Source organism: Talpa europaea (assembly GCF_964194135.1).
Source record: "Talpa europaea genome assembly, chromosome: X".
In the NCBI taxonomy this organism is placed as follows: domain Eukaryota; kingdom Metazoa; phylum Chordata; class Mammalia; order Eulipotyphla; family Talpidae; genus Talpa; species Talpa europaea.
The window spans coordinates 8,907,229-8,932,083 of NC_140081.1; the positions used below are offsets into that span (position 1 = coordinate 8,907,229).

At 36.9% G+C, this 24,855-nt stretch overlaps 1 protein-coding gene across 1 annotated transcript in view; it reads left to right on the plus strand.

Annotated features, from left to right (window-relative positions):
- Nucleotides 1–22,260, plus strand: part of PPEF1 (protein phosphatase with EF-hand domain 1) — a gene marked incomplete at both ends in the record, with an annotated part of 100,691 nt that extends 78,431 nt beyond the window's left edge. Inside the window, 7 exons of the mRNA XM_084258194.1 lie at nt 4,732–4,878; nt 8,738–8,923; nt 10,615–10,757; nt 18,730–18,836; nt 19,884–20,047; nt 21,096–21,180; nt 22,052–22,260. Of these exons, the coding sequence (XP_084114320.1) occupies nt 4,732–4,878; nt 8,738–8,923; nt 10,615–10,757; nt 18,730–18,836; nt 19,884–20,047; nt 21,096–21,180; nt 22,052–22,260 (1,041 nt within the window). The remainder of the gene's footprint in view (nt 1–4,731; nt 4,879–8,737; nt 8,924–10,614; nt 10,758–18,729; nt 18,837–19,883; nt 20,048–21,095; nt 21,181–22,051) is intronic.
- Nucleotides 22,261–24,855: the final 2,595 nt, after the last annotated feature.

The following is a 24,855-nucleotide window of genomic DNA, read 5'->3' on the forward strand; positions in this document are numbered from 1 at the left end:
TAATATTTACCACTTTAACCATTTTAGGTGTACAATTCAGTGGCATAATAGTGCGCATTGCCATGAGCCATCACCTCCATCACAGCATCCATCCCTGAACTCCTCCTCTTACCAAACTGACTCAGTCCATTAAACGCGAACTCCCTCCTTTCCAGCCTCAGCCAACCACCGTTCTATTTTCTGTCTATGAATTTGACTACTTTAGCTGCCTTATAAGTGGAATCATATAGCAATTTTTTTTCTAATTGATATAATTTATCTTATACTCCATATGACTCAGGTAATTTTTAAAAAACATCTTAAACCCAAATGATCATATTAAATACAACAGAAGCAGAACAGGAACATGTTTAAAACCTAGTAGCTGTGTGGGGGCATGTAAAGTTCCCGCTTGCCTTGGGTTCCTTTGACTGGGCCTTGCAGAGTGACTGGAATTGTCTTCCTTCTGTATGAGTGAAACCCACAGACTAGAGGTATAAGAGGTGCCACATGGCATGAAGCATTTCTGGGATCTCTTGAGTCAGAGGATGTATGTGGTCCTCGTGAGAAACCTCTAAACTCTTACCCATGAGTGCTGATAATTTACTAGCAACCAGCCTAGGCAGGTGGGGTCTAGAGCTAGAGTTTAATTTTATAGATACAGAAATGTGATCTGTATCACACCTAGAGTGTTTGGAACCATTACGCCTTTATACACATATGAATGATAATAATGCTAACTTCTCATCCTTCTAATAACAGCTTAAATATATTCCTCCTCTGGAAAGTCTTACATGCCCTCCAAACTAGGTCAGGTCCTCTTCTCTATACTCCCAAGGTCCATGTACACGTCCTTCATGAGTTACAAAAATTAAGAAATTCTACTATTGTTTATTTATTCTCCTCCCCTGCTTCTCTAGTTTACAATGTAGTCCTAGCACCTAAGAGAGTAAGTATTCAATATTTGTTGAACATCTCCTAGGAGATTTTTTTGTAAAGATTTATTTATTTATGCAAGAGCTGGTATACAGGCCAGAGGCGCGGGAGGGTGAGAGGATTCACCAGAGACAGAGTGGGGAGCAGAACAGGTAGACGGACCGAAAGCACTGTTGAGGGGAGCAGGGGGAGAGACAGGAGAGGTCTACCACACCATGTGGGTATCTCCCTGGCCAGCCAGGAATCAAACCCACGCTGCAGAGGCTGCGGACAGCTTCACAGCGCTGCACTCAACCTGCTATGCCACCAGGGAGGCCCTCTCCTAGGAGATTTAAGACCAAAACAGATCTAACCTGAGACAAAATTGGATAGAAAAGTTTTTCCAACCCTTTTCCTGATTCTGTGGTGATTTTACATGGCCCCCTCTCCAACCTTACCCTGTGATAACCATATTGCTGATTTACACTGTTGTCCTGTTGTAATTATAATAGCAACTCTTTTCACTCTCAGAAGTATACCAGTTGCAATAAATTTTAAGGCCACCTCAAGGTTAAGACATCTTTTTCATGATATCAGCATATAGTCAAGCCAATAAGATGTTTCAATCAACATGAAATAGTCAGTGTTCACATAATGAATGGATATGATTCTAGCCAAGAGCACAGAACATGACTTTACCAAATACTGGTAAGCACATGCCATGAATGCTATTCTCCATCACTATCACCCTACACCAGTTGTGCTCACCAGTCACGGCAGATACTGCCAATTGATTAGATTGAAAACTTTTTCTTTTCTAGAAGTCAAACTATCACTCTTTGCAGATGATATGATAATATACATAGAGAACCCCAAAAACTCCACAGAAAAACTAATTCAACTCATCAATCAGTTCAGTAAAGTAGCAGGATACAAAATCAACACGCAAAAGTCAGTAGCCTTCCTATATACAAACAATAAATCTGAAGAAGAAGAAATAAAAAAAACCATCCCTTTTATTATTGAAACAAAAAAAATCAAATATTTGGGAATAAATCTAACAAAAGAGGTAAAGGACCTATACAAAGAAAACTATAAAACACTGTTAAAAGAAATAGAAGAAGACGCAAAGAAATGGAAAGACATCCCCTGCTCATGGATTGGGAGAATAAACATTATTAAAATGGCCATCCTACCAAAAGCAATATACAGATTCAATGCTATTCCAATCAAAATTTCAATGTCATTCTTCAAAGAAATAGAACAATTATTGATGAAATTCATATGGAATCACAAAAAACCCTGAATAGCCAAAGCTCTCCTGAAAAAAAAAGAAGGGAATGGAGGCATCACACTCCCAGACTTCAAACTCTACTACAAAGCCATAATCATCAAAACTGCATGGTATTGGAACAAGAACAGACATACAGACCAATGGAATCGAATAGAAAATCCAGAAATAAACCCACAGATTTATGGTCAACTAATCTTTGACAAAGGAGCAAAGACTATGCATTGGAGCAAAGAAAGTTTGTTCAATAAATGGTGCTGGGAAAACTGGGTCGCTACATGCAAAAGAATGAAGCTTGACCACTACCTCACACCATATACAAAAATCAACTCAAAATGGATTAAAGAACTAGACATAAGACCTGAAACCATAAAATACATAGAAGGAAATATAGGCGAAACACTACGGGATTTGCATATCAAAGACATCTTTACAGACACATCACCCAAAGCAGTGATAGTGAAGGCAAAGATCAACAGCTGGGACTACATCAAATTAAAGAGCTTCTGCACAGCAAAAGAGACAATAACAAAAACAAAGAGAAACCCCACCAACTGGGAGAAAATTTTTGCACCCAACACTAATGATAAAGGACTGATCACAAAAATCTGCAAAGAGCTGATGAGACTCAACAACAACAAAGAAAATAATCCAGTGAAAAAATGGGCAGAAGAGCTAAAAAGAAACTTCTCTGAAGAGGAAATGCGAATGGCCAACAGGCATATGAAAAAATGTTCAACATCACTTGCAATCAGGGAAATGCAAATCAAAACTACCATGAGATACCATCTTACACCAGTGAGAATGGCACATATTAAAAAAACTAGCAACAACAAATGTTGGCGAGGTTGTGGAGAAAAAGGAACTCTTCTGCACTGTTGGTGGGAGTGCAAACTGGTCCAACCACTATGGAGAGCTGTGTGGAGATTTCTGGACCTACTAAACATAGAGCTTCCATATGATCCAGCAATTCCACTCCTAGGTATTTACCCAAAGGACACAGAAACATCAATTCCAAAGAACACCTGCACCCCTATGTTTATAGCAGCACTATTTACAATAGCTAAGCTTTGGAAACAGCCCAAATGCCCAAAAATAGATGACTGGATCAAGAAGATGTGGTACATATATACCATGGAATATTACTCAGCATTCAAAAAAGATAAACACATGCAATTTGCAGCAACATGGATGGCGTTGGAAGGGATCATGCTCAGTGAAATAAGCCAAAAAGAAAAAGAAAAATACCAGATGGTCTCACTCATAGCAGGAATCTAGAATACTTAAATAAGGGACCAGGAAAATGAATAACTATAAGAAAGTGAAAATCAAAATCAACAAAAACTATGAACCAGAGAAACTTTTTGGGGGGTGGGGGGCAGGAGGGGAGGGATTGGGGTCAGAATGGGGGGATTGCAATTGTATGGGGAATATAAAAATAAAATTTATTAATTAAAAAAAAAAAAGAAAACTTTTTCTTTTCTGAGGTTAGTCCGAGTATCCAGCCCTTCCTAGGAATTTTTGAGACATTCAGAGCTTGTTGAAGGCTCTGTGGAGATCCTAAGTTGAAAGCCACCGTGACCTAGTAAATATAGTAAATACATGAAGCTCTGCCATCAGACAGATGTAACTAGCTAGCTCACATCCTACTTCTACTACTTCCTGGCTGGGTGACTGGGCAAGGTGCTAAGGTTTTCTAAGTACCAGTTCTCCTATCCATATATTGAAGCTTAAAATACCTACCATGTTGAATTGTTGGGAAGATTAAATATAATTATGCAGGTGAAGAAGATGGCTTAGAGTCAGCTCTAAACATAAAGCTGTTTTCTCCAGCTTTCTTCTCTTTTTCCTAATACTTAGATCTGAGGTTTTAATTTTGGTCACCAAGACAAACCCTGGGGAGATCTCAGGCTAGCTCAAATTTTCTTTTGTAAAGAAATGTATCACCTTTGTTACTAGGATTAGAGAATATAATCAGTTGCTGACAGGTTCAGACTGGGAACCATACTGCATTTCAGTTAAAACCTTTCAAAGTTTTCATCCTATTTCCCCTTTGAGAACTTTTCTGACACAAATGTACTTTCTTATTTTTCCTGGAAAACACAACAGTGAAAAACAACCACCTCTTAAGAGGTGTTTTTGAGCTCTTTTAGATAGAACCATATATCAGGTATAGATAAAGTATAGATAAACCATGTATCAAGTGTAAAAAGAGGGAGACTGGTTTTCCCTTAGCATCTTCCATTTCCTGTGATGATGCCACAGAACACGTCTCTCACTGACATCAGTGCTTCTGCAGTCCCTTAGAAACTTTAATGGGAAATTTTCCTTGAAGGATATTGTCCTTAGTTGAAAAATGTTGAATCAGAATTTAATAGGCCCACTTTATAATGATCAGTGGATCAATGAAATGAAGGCGGTGGGTGAGTTGGATAAGGTGACCAAATGTTTTTCATGGTGTTGGAGCACAACAATGTAGACAGAATACTGACTGTCTGAAGGACACTAGGCAGAGGATTTGGCTAAAGCATGAGTTTGTTTTTTAGATGAAATCTGTGCTAATGCCACCAGTTACTATTGATGAAGACCTTGTTGACCTAAAGAAAAATAGAACGGGTTCAACTGCTATTGGCTCTGGACGCAAATTGAATGGATGCCTTTCTGAGCAGTTAACAAAGCGTGAATGGGAGCAGGTATGTAATCAGTGTTCCCCCAGGTGGCAACAAAGACACAGCATAGATGTTGTCCCTTACACTGTATAGACAAAAAGTAATTTTGCCTTTATAAGCAGATTGTATCATTCTCTCTGAATTCATCACTACATCAACAGCTTTATTGATATATAATTCACCAACCCTGTAATTCACTCATTTAAAGTGTACAATTCAATAGGTTTTGGTACATTCACAGTGTGGTGCAACAATCACCACAATTTAATTTTACATTTTTCATGGCCCCCATACCTATTATCAGTCACTCTCCATTCCTTTCCAACCCCCTTATCTCTAAGTAAACCTTAGGCAACCACTAATTTGCTTTTTGTCTTTATGGATTTGCCTGTTCTGGACCACTTATAAAAATGGAGCCATATAATATGTGATCTTTTGTGTCAGCCTTCTTCACTGAGCCCAATGTTTTTAGTGTCACCCTTATTGTAGGATGTAATCAGCACTTCATTTCTTGTTATTGCTAAATAATATCCCATTGTATGGGTAGTATATTTTGTTTATTCATTCATCATTGGTGAATATTTTTGGTTGTTTCTACTTTTTGACTACTATGACCAATGCTGCTATGAATATTCACTTACAAGTTTTTATATGGATATATGTTTTCATTTCTCTTGAATGTATACCTACAAGAGGAATTACTAGATCATAAGATAATTCTAAGTTTAACATTTTGAGAAACTTCCTAACTGTTTTCCCAAGTGGCTGCACCATTACATTTTAACCTCCCATGTATAAAGATTCCTATTTCTCCACATCCTCACTAAGAATTGTTATTTTTTATACTTTTGATTACAGTCATACTAGTGAGTGTGAGATGGATTCTCATTGTGACTTTGATTTGATGTGGTTTGGGTTTTGCTAATGATTAATGATGTCACGCATCTTTTCATGTGTTTATTGGTCATTTGTGTATCTTCCAGAAAATGTCTATTCAGATCCTCTATCCTCTGCCCATTTCATAAATTAAGCTATTTATCTTTTTATTATTATGTTATAAGTTTTAAAAAATATTCTGGATATAAATCCATTACCAGGTATATTATTTGAAAATATTCTCTCTCATTCTGTGGGTTAATTTTCCCTTTCATGATGCTGTCCTTTGCAACATAAAACCTTTTAATTTTGTTGAAATCCAATATATATCTATTTTTTTCTTTTTTGTTTATGCTTTTGGTAAATCACAGAAGTCATTGATTAATGCAAATATTCTTATGAAAAAGTTTTCTTCTACGAGAATTATGGTTTTAATGTTTACATTTAGGTATCTGATCAATTTAAGTTAATTTTTGTGTGTGCTATGAAGTAGGTATCTAACTTGATTCTATTTTGTAGGTGAATATCCACTTATCCCAGAAGCATTTATAAAAAAGACTATTCTCATTGAATTTTCTTGATACCCTTATAAAAAATGAATTGACCGTAAATATGAAGGATTTTAGGTCTAGACTCTTAATTCTGTTCCACAATCTTAATGCCTGTTCTTATATTAGCACTGCAGTTTTGATTACTGTAGCTTTGTGGAAAGTTCTGAACCTGAAGTATGAGTTCTCCACCTTTGTTATATTGTTTTGACTATTCTAGGTCCCTTGAATTTCTATATGAATTTTTTTTTAAAGATTTATTTATTTATTCATACAAGCACTGGGTACAGTTAGAAGCGCGGGAGGGTGAGAGAATTCACCAGAGCCAGAGTGGGGAACAGAACAGGCAGACTGACGAAATACACTGCTGAGGGGAGCAGCGGGCCCAGCAGGAGAGGTCTGTCGTGCCATGTGGGACCCTCGCCGGCAGCCAGGGATTGAACCAGCACTGCAGAGGCCATGGGCAGCTTCGCAGCCCAGCGCTCAACCACTGCACCACCAGGGGAGGCCCGAATTTCTATATGAATTTTGGGATCATCTTGTGCTACCAGGGAGGGTCCCTCTGGTCCTCTTCTTAAGACCTGCTAGAGTAACAGCTCAACTTAAAATGTACACTTCTTTTTGGCCTTAAAAGAATCATGTAGAAGATACAGACTGTTAGAATCATAGGCTATTGGAACTTTAAGATACTTTACATGTGTTGGGGAGATTTTCCCCTACCCCTGTATTCTCAGACTGGTTGAACAATCAAATTAACATCAGACAGATGAGTAGGACAAAATAACAAAGTTAATTATGTATGTATGGAGAATTTTCATAGCTTCCAAAGCTAGTGAAGCAAAATGAGGTATCCTGAACTAAGGAATGGGATATAGGCCTGGGGATTTCAAGGAGAGAGGAGGGGGGAACGCTGCATGAGGAGGAGGGGGTGACTCATTATGAAGACCAGATGCTCTGTAATTAGATGTGTGTCCTGCCATATGGATAGGTTTCTCCAATAGAAAAGTTATTTCTGATAAAAACCCAAATTCTGAGAAATACCTTCAATTTTCATTCTTCTAGGTAGTTAAGGGAGTAGTGAAAGTTTCCCTTGAGACTACAGAGCCTTGATTAACCTCAGCTTGAAATAATCCACTGTCCAAAGTGATGCCTCTTGGGGAAGTCTGATTTGAACATCTTGGGGGGGAGGCCTATCCGTCACAAGTCACCCAGCCCAAATTCCTGATTTTAAAGATTTAGAAAATAAGACTTTCCTCAAGGTTGCACAGCTTCAGTAACAAAGCTAGTTTCTCTTGCTACTGCTTAAGTTCTTATAGAAGTTTAAATAAATAAACATTATACATCAATTACAGCACAAAGAGGAAGTCTTCAATTTTCTATGAGGAATATTCTTAGAAAAGTGAATCTTCAGCCCTGGGCATCAGGTGGACTGCACTTGTCTTTTTCAATACCGGGAGGAAATGTTTTATTAAAAACTATTTGTGGAATTAGTAGAACACGTGGAAACCATTCAGTGGTGAAATGTATTGCTGAAACTGGGAATGTACTTAACAAGGGAGTAAAAAGTAAAAAAGTAAAGGACATGCTTTGGGAAGTATTCTTGAATGAGCAGTTGTCTATGTTATGATGGAAAGAAAGCAAGAAGAAAAAAAGAAAGAATGCTTCTTCATTGCTGTGTGCTCAATAGACAAAATCCAGGGTCAAAGCTAAAGCTGGGACACCTCCTTATCTTTTTGAATATATTAAGAACACCTAATGTGTGTTCATTGTGGGGACCTACTTTCTGCTTTTTTTTTTTAAAGATTTATTTATACAAGAACTGGGGTACAGACCAGATGCACGGGAGGGTGAGCGGATTCATCAAAGACAGAGTGGGGAACAGAACAGGCAGACTGACAAAATACACTGCTGAGGGGAGCAGCGGGCTAGACAAGAGAGGTATGCTGCACCATTTGGGATTCTCGCCGGCAGGCGGGGATTGAACCCGCACCGCAGAGTCTGTGGACAGAGTCACAGCGTGGTGCTCAACCACCTGCGCCACCAGGGAGGCCCCCTACTTTCTGCTTTGAACTTGATAATGGAGTTCTTTTAAAAGAAAAGACCTATGTAGATTCAGCAATTGTGAAACAATTGTGATGAGATTTTTATAGACCAAAACAACCACAACAACAAAGGCAAGGGCTGATTTTCTTCATGGCTCCTAAGTATTGCTACATTGGTTATTGTTATTGCCACCTTAGTTATAGGGGATGAGCAGAAAAGGATTGCAGCAAGAATGGGCAAGTTAAAATTATTCTGGAAAAAATTCATGGTAGAGGTGAGTATGAAAGTTTTGAAGAAGAAATGAGAAATTACTAGACTTTGGGGTAACTTGAGTTAATATTTCTGGCAAGTAAGTTGGAATCTAGAAAGATAAACTCACTTGTAGGAAGTAACCTAATCTGGTTTGTTGTTCCAAGGTTGTCGATATTTTGTGGAGTGATCCCAGAGGCAAAAGGGGCTGCTTCCCGAACACAAGTAGAGGTGGGGGCTGCTATTTTGGACCAGATATTACATCCAAGATTCTGAATAAATACCAGTTGAAATTGCTTGTTAGATCTCATGAATGCAAGCCTGAAGGGTATGAAATCTGTCATGATGGGAAGGTAAGCTGATGTTATTGGTGACATCATCATAGACTCTTGCCCCTCAAGCATGGTGTTTCTGCATAAGATGTGTCCGATCTAGAGGCACATGGGAACATGGCTTCCTGAGTACCAAAACAAAAGCCATGCTTTGGTAAAAAGAAATAGGAGACTCTAGGGCTCACATAAGTTGTTTGAATGGGCCTCATTGCTGCTCATCCTAAGAGATATTTGGCTTATTTCCCTGATCTTCTATAATCCTGGAGACAGAAATTCTGACACATGGCACTAAATGCATACACAGAGGGGTTTGTCCATTACTAATCTCAACGTAACTGCCTAGTATGTGGGGTTAAGAATGTATTTAGTCTCACAGAACACATAAAAGGCAGCAGTGAATAGAATTTGTTCTCTTCTACCTGTTGCCCCTTCCTTGTTTAGGCAGAGCCACAAATCATACTTCTTTCCACATGCTGAGCAGAGAGTCTCTTGCAAGTCAGTTGCTAAGGTCAGTTTGGCTATAGCTAATAGAATGGAGTGCCTTGTGCTCCTTCAGTGGTGTATGATAGAGTTACAAGAGGTGAGGGCTGAGGAATGGACTCTTGTTCCAAGTTGTCCCTGGATGCCCCTTTTAAAAATAGGTAACAGCAACAAATAAAAAGGAATACCAAACTGCCTGGCATTTCATTCTATTTCAGCACTTTATATTAACACTATTAGTTCATTTTAGGCTGAAACTAACATTGCAAGATGGTTAAGCCAAGTGTTTTTTAGGGTTTCTTTGTAAGAAGAAAAGGGAGAGAAATTGCAGTGGTTTCTCTGAAATGATAGGGTTATTAGGGCAGAACTGGATCTAAGCCAGGTTTCCTGTGGCTGACAAGTACTGCCTTCTCCTTCTCCACCAAGGCCCCAGGCCTGGCTCCCCCCAAAGAGAGTAGTCATCCTCCCTTATTCTAGACACTATTTCTCTTTTAGGACTAGTTTAGCTTTTACCACTGGTTTTGTGGTGGTCTGAACTCTCTAAATCAGTCAGCTTCAAACAAAAGGAAAGGACTGTGACTAGACACGTTTCATTTTAAATGCTCAAATATCACAAGGAAATTAAATAAAGGCTTTACCCTCTTGGAAAATAAGAGTCTGAAAACTGAGCACTAAGGAGAATTGTAAGATATGGTACTGAAATTGTACATAGGATTGCAAGGATGCCCTGTAGTGACTAGAAATTTCTGGGGATACTGATTTAAAAGCCTCGTTTCTCTTCGATGGAATCATAGGAAATCATATCAGACTGGGATAATTTGCAGGGATTTTTTTTTAAAAGACTTATTTATTTATGCATACGGGAACTGGGGTACAGGCCAGAGGTGCAGTGGGGCAGGGAGTGTGTAAAAGGATTCACCAGAGACAGAGTGGGGAACAGAACAGGCAGATTAACTGAAGTACATTTTGAGGGGAGCAACGGGCGAGTCAGGAGAGATCTGCTGCACCACGTGGGTTGCTCCCTGGCGGGGGATCGAACTTGTGCTGCAGTGGCTGCGGGTAGCTTCATAGGTTGTGTCTTAACCCCTTGCACCACCAGGGAGGCCCAATTTGCAGGGATTATGTTTGATGTTTGATTTTTGCTTTTTAACAATTGAGCTATTTCTGACTTTATTGAATGACCTGCTGAGAACTAAGTCTATGTGAACCTGGCATTCTTTTTCTTTTATCAGGTTATTACTGTCTTTTCTGCTTCTAATTATTATGAAGAAGGCAGCAATCGAGGAGCTTACATCAGGGTAGCTTCTGGGTCAGCCCCTCGATTTTTCCAATACCAAGTAACTAAGACAACATGTGCGAGGCCTCTTTATCAAAGGTGTGTATCCCCTAAGAGTACTGATGACCAAGTGTAACCAGTTCAGAGTGACTAAGAGCAGCCACAGGAGAGAAAACATCTACTTATTGTATACTCATTAGAATAAATAAAATGGAAATAGTTCCAGATATCAAATGATGTGTGAGCTCATATTTGGAGCCAAAGGAGTAATTTTTAATTCATACATCCTTTTAAATAAAGTAGTCAGCACCCATGAATAGTCCCTAATTGAATGTAGAGAAGGGCCCCCTGCCCAACCAGTCTCATAACCTCTAGTCTTCACTGTCCCCCAAACAGCTCAGCTGGCTCTAACTCTTTTTCTCTTCTCTACTCAGCAGTATATATGACTGAAGGAGTTGACCACGGCTCTGTGTGATGACTTTCACAACTTACCTTCCTTTTCTCCCTTTAATATGATCTGTTTTAGAACTTTTGTATTATAAAATGAATATATTTATTCTTATTTTTTTCTTTTATCCTTTTTTATGTAATTTTTCATTCTTGCACAATGTATGCATTTTCATCTTGGTTATAGTCCCTATACAATTCCTACACCCCTTATTTTGACCCTAATCCCTCCTCCCCCCGCTGTAATGTGTCTCTGGTTTATAGTTGCTTGTTGATTTTGATTTTTACTTTATATATATAATTAGATTTTTTCCTGGTCCCTTATTTAGGTTTTCTAAATTCCTGCTATGAGTGAGACCATCCAGTATTTTTCTTTTTATTAACAAGTGAACAAAACAAAGATGATTAAAGAAAACATAATGATCTTCTCTCCCTCTACTTCTCAATAATCCTTTTTCCCAGAGGTAACTGAAATTAACAGCCTGGAGTGGACCTTCTACCCTCCTCTTCTTGCTTCTACAGAAATAGGCAACAATTAATCATTGAATAGAAATTTTTTTTGAGTACTTGCTATGTGTCAGACACTGTTCTAAGAACAGGTGATATAGCAAAAAAGAAAATAGCCAAAAGTCCTTTCCCTCATCAGACACATGTGTAGTGGGAGGAGAAAGGCAGTAAGCAACATACACACACTTTTTTTTTTTTTTAACAAAGAATCACACCACATACACTATGAATCACACCACATACACTATTCTGCACCTGACTTTTTTTCTTAAGGATTATATCATTAACATTAGGCCAAGTGAGTACACAAAAACCTAGCTCATTCTTTTTAATAGATGTATAATATTCAGTAGCTGCATGTGACATAACAGTTATGGAGTGGCTAGATCTCATTCAATTAGTGACCCTCCAGGTTGGTTTCAGGACTGTGTACTTTAAAATAATCCCTTAACAAACATTCTTCTATATGTGGGTGTGTGCACATACATACACATATCCATAAGTTTTAGTGCTTTTTAAAAGATTTATTTATTTATGCATACAAGAGCTAGGGTACAGGCCAGAGATGCAGGGGAGTGAGAGGATTCACCAGAGACAGAGTGGGGAACAGAACAGGCAGACTGAGTTTAATACATTGCTGAGGGGAGCAGAGGGCGCGTCAGGAGAGGTCTGCTGCGCCATGTGGGCTGTTCCCTGGCTGGCCTGGAATCGAACTCATGCTGCAGTGGCTGCGGATAGCTTCATAGCTTGCGTCTTAACCCCTGCGCCACCAGGGAGATCCCTTAGTGCTTTTTTTATATAAGATTTTGAATTGTGGGATTTGCTTAAAGTTTTGCTAGGTACTCCAAAAGATTTATAACAACGATCTGAAAACTAGTGAATCAATTTCTCCATACTCTCAGATATTTTCATGTTTCTTAATTTTTGCCAAGCTGATGAATGAAAGTGATAAATCTCATTGTTTTAATTAGCACATTTTAGACAGCTGAACCTGCCCATCTTATGTTTTTGGACATTGCATTTTCTCCCCTTTGAATTTCCTGTTTATATTATCTTTCATTTTATATTGGGTTGTCATTTTCTTTTCTTTTTTTTTTGGATGAAAATTGTGTTGTTTGTCATTGTATGATCAGTTTTTAGGAGTTCTTTGCATATAAGGGGTAGAGGATTTTTATGGACATGCTGCATGTATTTTGTTGGAGTCTTGATTTTGCTTTAGTTCTATGAAATCACGTTTTCTTATAACTTGATCATAGCTGTTGTATTTCACTTTTGCTAAAAAGTATCCATACCATATTTATATACACTATATATATAATTTTACATAAATATATACACATATGTAAATCTCAAATCTATTTATGTTAACAGCATTGAGATTTATTTCACATACTATAAAGTTTACCGATTTAAAGTATACAATTCAATGATATTTAGTATACTTATAAAGTTACGCGACCATCACCATATTCTGGTTTTTTAATATTTTGGCCATCCTAAAAAGAAAATTTGTACTCATTAGCAGTCACTAGTCACCTTCCCTCATCACAACTCTAGACAACAACTAATCTACTGTCTGTATCTATAGATTTGCCTATTCTAGGTATTTTGTGTAAATGGGATCCCACAATATGTGCTCTTTTGTGACTAACTTCTTTCACTCAGCATAATGTTTTTGAGGTTTATTCATGTTGTACTATGTATCAGTACTTCATTTGTTTTTATGGCTAAACAATATTCCATTGTATGGATATACCATATTTCCTTTATCAGTTCATCATCTCATGGAAATTTGGGTTGTTTTCACTTTTTGGCTATATGAATAATGCTGTTTTGAACATTGGAGGACAAGATTTTATACATCCGTATGTTTTCCTTTCTTTTTGGTATATACCTGAGAGTGGAATTGTTGGATTATATAATAACTATATATTTTACATTTTGAGGATCTCGTAAGTTCATTTCATGAGACTACAATTTTACATTCCAACAAGCAGTATATGAAGATTCCAATTTCTCCACATCCTTGCCAACTCTAGTTATGATCTGTCTTGGTTATAGCCATTTTAGTGGATATGAGGTAAAATTGCATTGTAGTTTTGATTTGCATTTCCCCAATGACCAATGTTAGTAAGGATATTTTCATGTGTTTGTTGGGCTTTTATATATCTTCTCTGAAGAAATATCTACTTCAGCTCCTTTCTTCATTTTTAATTGAATATTGAATTATTGTTCTTTATATAGCTTATATCATGACACTTATTAGATATGTGATTCTCAAATAGTCTCTCTCATTCTGTGGCATGTATTTTCTCTTTCTTGACAGTATAATTTACAGCATAAAAGTTTTTAATTTTGATGAAATCCAACATACCTGTTTTTTCTTTTTGGCTTACGCTTTTGGTATTATATTTTGGAACTAATTGCCTAGCCAAAAGTCATGAGGATTTAGTCCAATGCTATCTTCTAAGAATTTTATAGACTTAGCTCTTATATTTGTGTGACTTATCCATTTTGGGTTAATGTTTGTGTATGGTATGAGGTTGGGTGCCTAACTTTATTCATTTACATGTGAATATACAGTTGTTCCAGCACCATCAGTTGAAAAGACTATCCTCCATTTTATTATCTTGACACACTTGTCAAAAATCAACTCACCATGAAGGGATGGGTTTATTTCTAGAATTAAATTGTATTCCATTGATCTATATATCTATCCTAATATTAGTAGCACACCATCCTGATTGCTATACTTTGTAGTAAGTTTTGAAACTGGCAAATGTGAGTCCAGCTTTGCTCTTCCTTTTAAAGATTGTTTTTTGCTATTCTGGGTCCCTGGCATTCCATATGAATTTTAGAATTAGCTTGTCAACTTTTGTAAAAATCCCAGCTAGAATTTTGATATGGATTATGTTGAATTTGTAGATCAGTTGATGGCTATTGCCATGCTAACAATATTAAGTATTCCAATTCATGGGCATGGAATATTGTTCTGTTTATTTAGGTCTTTAATTTCCTTAACTAATGTTTTGTGCTTTTTAGTGTACAAGTCTTGGATTTCTTTTGTAGGTATCCTTTACGATGCTATAGCAAGTGGAATTATTTTCTTAATTATATTTTTGGATTGTTCATTTCTAGTGTATAGAGATACAATTTATGTATATTGAGCAATTTTAATGAATGTATTTATTTATTCTAATAGTTTTTAGTGGATTCCTTGGGATTTCCTATGCACAAGGTAATGTTATCTATGAATAGAGGTAGTTTTACTTCTTTCTTTCTGATATGGATGACATTTATTTCTTTCTCTTGCTTAATTGCCCTAGCTTGAACCTCCAGACAATTGTTGAAAGAAATGGTGAAAGTGTATATCTTTGTCTTGTTTCTGATCTTAAAAGGGACACATTTAATCTTTCACCATTGAGTATATATTAGCTGTGGGCTTTTTGGTTGCTATCTCTAATGTTGAGGGAGCTTCCTGCTGTGCCTAGTTTGTTGAGTGTTTTTATCATGAGTGTTGGATTTTGTCAAATCCTTTTCTGCATCTTTTGAGATGATCATATGGCTTTTTCTTTCATTCTATTACCATGGTATGTTATATTGATTGATTGCAGATTTTAAACCAAGCATGCATTCCTGGGATAAACCCCACTTTCTAATGGTGTGTAATCCGTCTTATATATTGCTGGATGCAGTTGGATGGATGCAGTTTGCCAGTATTTTGTTGAGAATTTTCCATCTATATTCATTGGAGATATTGGTGTGTAATTTTCTTGAGTGATCTCTGGTTTTGATATCAGGATAATACTGACTTTATATTATTAGATGGGTAGAATTCCCATCACATCCCATTTTTGGAAGGGTTTGTGAATGATTGATATTAATTATTTTTTAAATGTTTGGTAGAATTTACAAGTGAAACTAGAATTTTCTTGTGAGCTGTTTTAATACTTATTTAATCTTTTTACTTATCACAGATATGTACAGTCTTTCCATTTCTTAGTTTTGGTGGTTTGTGTCTTTATTGGAAGTTGTCCATTTCATCTAAGTTATCTAATGTGTTGGTGTACAGTTTTTCATACCTTTTGCATTTTTTGTTTTGTTAATTTTCCCTTTTTTCTATTCTTTTAATTATTTCTCTTGTTTATTATTTCCATCTTTCTGTTTGATTTGGGTTTAGTTTGTTTTTTATTTCCTAGTTTTTAAAGGTAACTATTATGCTATTGAATTGAGTTTTTTTGCTTGTTTATTTTTTCAGTGTAGGCATTTATAACTATGTAATTTTCTCTAAGTACTGCCTTATTGCATTTCAGGTTTTGACATGTTGTGTTCTCATATTTATTCATCTTAAAGTATTGTCTAATTTCTCTTGTGATTTCTTCCTTGACTCATTAACTATCTAGGGTTGTATTGTTTAACTTCCTATTTGTGATTTTCCCAATTTTCTTTCTGTTATTAATCTCTAATTTATTTCTTTTATAGTCATAATATATACTTGGTATGATTTTTTATTTCCTTTATAGTCATAAAATATACTTAGTATGATTTTAATCATTTAAAATCTATTAAGACTTTTATTATGCCCTGGCATAAGGTCTATTGTGGAACATGTTCCATATGAGCTTTAGAAGAGTTTATATTCTGCTGTTGTTGGGCAAAGTATTTTATACATATGTTAAATCTAGTTAGTTTATAGTCCTGTTCAAGTCATTTATATCCTTTTTGATTTTCCACTTGAGTTGTTCTATCCATTATTAAAAGTAGAATTTTGAAGTTCCCAGATATTATTGTTGAATTGTCTATTTCTCCTTTCAATTATGTCAGTTTTTGTTTCATGTAGTTTTGAACTTTGTTGTTAGGGAAATATGTGTTTGCAATTGTTTTGTCATCTTGATTGACTTTTTTTTATCATTATAAAATATCCCTGTTTTGGGAAATGCAAATCAAAACTACCATGAGATACCATCTTACACAAGTGAGAGTGGCACATATAAAAAAAACTAGCAACAACAAATGTTGGCGAGGATGTGGAGAAAAAGGAACTCTCCTGCACTGTTGGTGGGAGTGCAAACTGGTCCAACCACTATGGAGAGCTGTGTGGAGATTTCTGGACCTACTAAACATAGAGCTTCCATATGATCCAGCAATTCCACTCCTAGGTATTTACCCAAAGGACACAGAAACATCAATTCCAAAGAACACCTGCACCCCTATGTTTATAGCAGCACTATTTACAATAGCTAAGCTTTGGAAACAGCCCAAATGCCCAAAAATAGATGACTGGATCAAGAAGATGTGGTACATATACACCATGGAATATTACTCAGCATTCAAAAAAGATAAACACATGCAATTTGCAGCAACATGGATGGCGTTGGAAGGAATCATGCTCAGCGAAATAAGCCAAAAAGAAAAAGAAAAATACCGGATGGTCTCACTCATAGCAGGAATCTAGAAAACTTAAATAAGGGACCAGGAAAATGAATATAAGAAAGTGAAAATCAAAATCAACAAAAAACTATGAACCAGAGACACTTTTTGGGGGGTGGGGGGCGGGAGGGGAGGGATTGGGGTCAGAATGGGGCGTTTGCAATTGTATGGGGAATATAAAAATAAAATTTATTTTAAAAAAAAGTTTAGTAAACAATAAAAAAAAAATAAATAAAGAAGACTAGCTTCCCTCCCTGAAAAAAAAAAAAAGATTATTATATAGCTTGTCCAAGGTCACAGAGCCCAAGGCAGTCATTCTGGTACTAGACTTGTGTCCACGTGATTCAGAATCTCATGATTTGTTCACGAGACCATCCTGCCTTTCCCAATCATCCAGTGTTGGGGCGGGGGAGTTGGGGTGGGAAAGAAAAAAAAAAATCCCTTTTTTTCTCTAGTAACAACTTTTGTCTTAAAGTCTATTTGGTCTAATCTTAGTGTGGTCATTCTACCTCTCTTATGGCTGCTATTTACATGGCATATCTTTTTTTGTCCTATTACTTTCATACTCTTTGTATCTTTGAGACTAATGTGTGTCTCCTATAGGCAACATATCTAGTCTCACAATCTCTACTTTTTGACTTGATTATTTAAGCCACTTACATATGATGTTATTATTAATATGATAGGATTTATATCAGCCATTTTGTTTTTGGTGTGGTGCTATATGACGCATGATTACTTTGTTCTTCTGTTCTGCCTTTATTTTGAATTTCTTTTTTTTTTTAAATTTTAAAATTTTTTAATTTTTTTTTTTATAGAGGCATGTTTTATTTATTTATTTGTTTGTTTGATGGTTTCTTTATACATGCACTGGGTACAGTCAGAAGCACGGGAGGGTGAGAGAATTCACCAGAGCCAGAGCAGGGAACAGAGGGTGAGAGAATTCACCAGAGCCAGAGCAGGGAACAGAGCAGGAAGAAGGACCGAAGTACACTGCTGAGGGGAGCAGCAGGCGGCAGGAGAGGTCTGCTTGCCATGTGGGACCCTCCTCCAGTGGCCGGGGAGCAGCCGGGGATCGAACCGGCGCTGCAGAGGCCGCGGGCAGCTTCGCAACCCAGCGCTCAACTGCTGCGCCACCGGGAAGGCCCTATTTTGAATTTCTTTTTATAAATTGTCTGAGGTAGAAGTTTTGCATCCAGATAATTAGCTAACTATGCTAGCACCATTTTAAAAACTCATCTTTTTCTACTGAATTGTAATACCTCCTTTGTCATATATATTGTTTCCGTATGTAATTTACTACACTTACGAAATTTTTATTATGTTGTACTCATGTATCTCTCTTCTTATGTGGCAGTACCTGCTGTTTTGTTTCAATAATCTTACGGTAAATTTCAATATCTACTATAGGAACTCCCTGTTTATTTTCTTCTTTTTCAAAAATTTCCTGGATATTCTCAGATATTTATTGTTCATGTGAATCTTGGAAATATAAAGAGTCTCTAGTTTATTATTTAAATTTTCACAAAACATGCACACACATACATACATTCACTATCTCATAACATGCTGTGAGTGACATTAGGTAATTCATTTAAAGTAAAAACTGATAAGTGTTAACACATTAAAATAAAACAGAATAGGATGATTTATGAAACTTTTACTAATAATTGTTTTCTTAACATAGGGTGAGGATTATGGAAAGTAGTGCCATCAGGATATTAAAAGAGAAAATGATTTCACGAAAAACTGACCTTGTTAATGCTTTCCAGCTTCAAGATCGCAATAAATCAGGTAAGAAAATTATATAATGCATTTGTTAACATACCAGGTTACATATTAATCAGTTTTCATTTTCTTTGTTTCCTTAAGATTTCAGTTCTCTGTTTTTACTAGCAAGGAATGATAGAGATAAAAATAAAATTAATCCATTGTATGCATAGAAAAAGGCATATTCCTCCTTTCCAGTAAGTTTCTTTCAAGTTAAAACAACAACAATCCTGAATTAAACTTCTATTCTGGGAGTATTTCAGACTAGACACTCTGGCAGGCCCTCCTTTTAACAGCTACATTCTAGAGGATGCAGAATTTTATTGCATTTACCAGTCTCACAGTAAGTAAGGTAATCTGTAGGCTACCTCTCCTTTCCCATGAAAGGCTATTGAAACCATTGTGGGAGCTTGGAACAGCAAGCAAGCAAACAAACAAAAAAGGTTGTATTGTCATGGAGGCAAATGCTAATAGTATTTTAGTAATCAATCCTGAGACTAATCCTCAGATAAGCAGAATTTGAGATTTCCACATTAAGCCTGGACCCTCAAAGTGGCTAAAGTAGTACTAGTCTGTAGTGCCCCCTAACTCCTAGCATGCAAATGCAAATCCATCTTCATGAAAAAACATCTCTAATTTTGGCCACTAGATTATCCAGAGATTAAGATCAACCAGCATGAGCTCACAACCAAACATCACCAAACAAACAAGGAGACAAGATACTATGAATGAGTTAGCAGGAACACCAAGCAACTGATTTAGTTCCCCATGGGTATCAGCTATTGGGATTATCAAAAACAAAATTAAGTAATAAATGTTTAAAAAAATGACATCATAAGCATGCATTTGAAATGATTTGAAGAAGAACCAAATAGATATAAAAATATAATTGTTAAAAAAGAACCATAATGAGTGGTGAGTTAAAAAGATTCGACATTCAGGACAGATCATATAAAGGGGAGCAGGAGGCAACCAGGCTTCAAAACTCCAGGCAGCTCACTGGCTCCTCCAAGGAGCTTGCGTTTCTTTATAAAATTATCAGTTAATTATATGTACTTTTGTTGTTGCTAGGAAAACTTTCAATGAGCCAGTGGGCTTTTTCTATGGAGAATGTTTTGGGGCTGAACTTACCTTGGAGGTCCCTGAGTACACATCTGGTGGAAACAGATGAGGATGGAAATATTGACTACATGTCCACCTTCCAGGATCTCCACATTATAAAACCTGTGAAAGAGGCAAGTAAAACATAGTCCCAGCTGAAATCTGGATGGAGTGAAACACCCTTTGGATAACCTACAAGAGTAATCTAGATCTTTGAGAAGTTGGGAGTGAAATCTCTGGCCGTCTTAGGAAAGGTCTGAGGGGACCTTGCAGGCACATTATGATCTGTTCAGGAATTGGGTGGTTCTAAGGATAGACAAAGAGAAGAAAGAAGAAAAAGCTTCTGCAAGGAAATCCATGTCAGATATGTGATTTTTCTTTCAAATGTCGTCCAGCAGAAGGGTGGATGTGACATCTGTTTCTTACAGCACAGCCTCTAAAATACTCAGTGTATTCTCTGTGAAAGTGTGAGTGTATAGACTTTCAGATAACATGTACTACATGTTAAAGATTTTTAAAATTTAGACTATCATATTAAAATGGGAATACTCTAGGGAGCATTGTCAGATTCCCATTACTTAACAGCAGTTATTATAATATTGAGCAGAAAGTGAGCTGAACTGGGATGATTGGGGAGATGAGAATTTAAAAGCAGAGCAAGTGCAGGTGGGAGACGAAAATATCCACAGGAAGGAGGCTTTTGGCTTCACTTAAGAGGCAGTTTACCTTAGTGACTAAGCTTGTAGACCTTGGCTTCAGCAGCTGAGATTCTAATCCCATTTACCAGCTGCGTGAACCTTGGAAAAGTTACTTTCTCTGTTTTCTAATCAGTTAAATGGGTATAATAGTAGTTCTGTTCCTTGGGGCTGGGCCTGAGGACTGAATGAAATAATCCACAGAAAGTTCTCAGTGCAGTGCCTGGCACACAGGTGTTACCAGTAAATGTTACCTATTGTTATTTACTGCTTCCTGATTCATTTTGGTCCTGCCCCCTGCAGACACTTCAGAACACTGGAGTCTTACATCTTATTAAAGAGGGTTGGGCCTTCAAGGAAAACCTGTGTTCTCAAGTGTCTAGCTAGATTATGTACATTGAATTGGTAATGATATTTTGTGTTTATTATATTTATGAAAGCATGTTATTAATTCTGTGTTTTAATGCTTAGAAAATCTTTATTTTAGGCCCACTCTACCCTAATTGAAATTCTGTACAGATACCGATCTGACCTGCAAATCATCTATAATATCATTGACTCTGACCACTCAGGTAAATGAACTTGATTAGATCAGTAGCAGTAGAAAGCAAAGGCTAGTCTATTTCTCTGTAGTCAGAACTCTGTTTTCATCTATTATATTCTTCATTCTTGATTCAATTCTGGGGCAGGCAATAAACTCATGTTTAATATTACTGTCATTTTAGTTTGGCCACATTCTGTGTATTCAGGACCATAAAATCGTACATAGGTATATATGTGTATCCATTAGTCTAACAGGAATAGCTCCTTTTATAAATCATCAGCGCAGATGAAAATATAATTCATTATCCATTTAAACATCATCAGCATAGTAATAATAATAATTTGTAGAGTTCTGATTTTAGAATTTGAGACTGAGGATTGTAGGTACTCATTTTCTGCTTAACTTTACTGCATAGCTACTTATTTTCAAACTTTAATACAAATTATGATATAATACCCAACTGCCAAGAGCATTGAGCATGAAAAAAATCAATAATCAATACACAAAAGTAAATTATTACCTATAAGAAATGGCAGAGCCATTGCTTGCAATCCTTTTACTGAATGCCAGGGTATTTCCTTTCTCTGCTTTGATGTTGCTCTCCTGTCTCATGTCCTTTTATGTGCTTCTCCCTTACATTACCCATCTTCTCATTTCTGTACTACATACAGTCCCCATCCCTCATTCCAGCTTTATTTAGATTAACCTCAGAATCACTTGACAATTAAAAGTGACATATTATTTCTTACATTTACAATCTTACTTTTCCATTTCCTCCATTGTCTTGATGTTCTGTTAGTGGGCTTCAAGTTAGGACTAATCAATTTGTGTGACTCCCCTACCCCTCCCTTAAGTGGGTCTTAAAATGAACACTCAATCTGTCTCCTATATTTTTTTAGGCCTGGTCTCCATAGAAGAATTTCGCTCCATGTGGAAACTTTTTAATAGTCACTATAGTGTGCATATTGAAGATTCCCAAGTCGATGAACTTACCGAAAGAATGGACTTAAACAAAGATGGAAGCATTGACTTTAATGAGTTTTTAAAGGCCTTCTACGTAGTGCATAAATTGGATAAGTCGAACAAATCAGAAAGCAGCAATCCTTAACAAGAATTAGGGCTTTCCCCCTTAAACAGTTGGGCCCAAGCCATTGGCACATCTTTTCCAGAATCCTTAAAATTCATAGTCAGTAGTCAAGAAAAGTAGATCCCAACTCACTCTACAAGCAGATGTCTGGTGTGGGTATTAGCAGTCGCTAGTAAGCTGTTATTGATAAGACTAAGTTAAATGTCAGCTAATAGCATTTGGCTCCAGTGTTAGGACCCACACATTGCCAGATAGAAACTGGATTTGAGCTTAGTGTTGGTGTTTTAGATGCTACCTAGCAGGAGATCAGAAGAATTTCAAAGCCTTTGAAAAGAACCCACAGGGAAATAGAGAAAAGCACAACATCTGTGAATGGCTACAATGGAAAGCTAAACTATTAATGGAATAAAATACTTCGATCTTCAAATTGTAATCTTCTTTGGAGATACTGTACGTAAGTCAGTGATTCTCAGTTGTGGGGGAACCACCCTTCAGGGATGGGGGTTATATCAGAATCTTGGAGAATGTTTTGGGAATGAATTATTTGAAAAAGCATATACTTTTCTTGTCTGTTGGAGATACAAAGTGAACAACTTCACATTGAGCCCTTAATATTGATATAGTTTGACATCTTTATTGTAATACGGAACCTTGGTTATGTATACATAGTACAGTTTATTCTGCTATTGTGATCATATATCAAACATAATATGAGGTTTCTGTTTAAAGGCAAGAATGTGTTTCTTTTTTTCCTAAGTTTGAGAACTTCAAGATCTATCAGTATGCCAGTTCAGTTCAATATCCTGCAACCCTGCCTGCTATAGACACCAGAAACATTGCATAAACTATAACAAATATCTGTTTTAAATGAACAGTTGAAATGGTAAGAAAGTAACAGAAACCCCTAGGGGGCAGGGAAAAAAGAGCATAATTAAAACTGCTGTAATTAATAGCAGAGTTAATGTTGGGCAGAATAGACTTTATTTTTTTTTAAAGATTTATTTATTTGTGCATACAAGAGCTGGGTACAGACCAGAGTTATGGGGTGGGGGGGGGTGAGAGGATTCACCAGAGACAGAGTGGGGAACAGAACAGGCAGATTGACTGAAATACACTGCTGAGGGGAGCAGTGGGTGAGACTGGAGAGGTCTGCCTCGCCATGTGGGTTGCTCCCTGGCCGCCCGGGGATCGAACTCGTGCTACAGAAACTGTGGATTGCTTCATAGTGTGGTGCTTAACCCCTTGTGCCACCAGGGAGGCCCCAGAATAGACTTTAAAGCAAAGAATATCATTAGGGATAAAATAGGTCTTTACTGAAGCTAAAAAGAATGATTTGCTAGGAAGATATAATAATTATAAACATGTATCTAATAGTAGAGCTTTAAAATTTATGTTGTAAAAATGGACATAACTACCAGGAGAAATTGATAGAGGGAGGTTTTAATATCCTCTATCAGTAATTGATCATGTTAATAAAAAAATTAGTAGATAAAAGATTGGATCGTGTATGTATGTGTACTCTCAATGAGTTTTAGAGAATACACATTATTTTCAAACACGCATGGAACATTTATGAAAATTGATCATCTGCTAGAGCCAAAAACATACTCAAATACCAAGCAGTCAATAACAAAGATGCTATATTCTCCAATCACAATACAATTAATAAGAAATAATATAAGAAGGTAACCATATTAATAAGTGAAGGGAGGATATAACTGTAGTTCTACAATAAATTTCTAAAAATAGTTGAAAAGAATACTGTGAATACCTTTATACAATAATTTTTATAAAATAAGTGAAAGGACTATATCTTAAGGAAAAATATAATCCACTAAAAGCTAACTTGAGAATAAAAGGAGCGACTAAAGAGACAAAACCACTAAAGAATGTGATGGCTTTGTAATGTGTCACTTTGACCAGGCTGAACACATTTCTCAGGATTCCCTTTCTTGTATGTTCTGGTATAGGTGGGCCACAGGGAGATTCTTGAAAAGATTTGGAAGGCAAAGGGAAGCAGCAGCCATAGTGTAGCTCCCACACACTCACACACTGTTGCTGAGCTGCTGATTCCCCTTATTGATTGTGTGTGTGTATGTGTACCTTGGTGATGAAGGGCCCTGGCTTCTGCAGGATAATCTCACCAGATATGATAAGAAGATTAAAGACAATAAGAATGGACAGAGGCTCAGCCTACTTATGGGATGCCAGCTTGTGGGGTTGAGCCTACTCCTGACAGTCACCTCCTGCCAGTCTGCACTGTGGACTTTGAAATCCAGCATTAGATATAGAGCCTACAGCCATTTAGAGCCTGCTCAACCAGCTCCCACATTTGCACAAATCACTTGTCCTGCTGGTCAGTCTGTCTGTCTGTCTGTCTGTCATCTGTCTCCTCCTGGTTGGCTTCTGGCCCCTGACTGATAAAGAATTTGGTACTGAGAGTGAGTCCAGAACAGAATTTTAAGAATGAGTGCTCTGAATGTGTACAATTTGCAGTGTACTGAGCTTCTGCCCCATTATCTCACATGAAAATCCACTGATAATCCCAGGATAGTGGTTCTAAGAAATGTCCAATCTCAATCTCAATCTCTCTCTCTCTCTCTCTCTCTCTCTCTC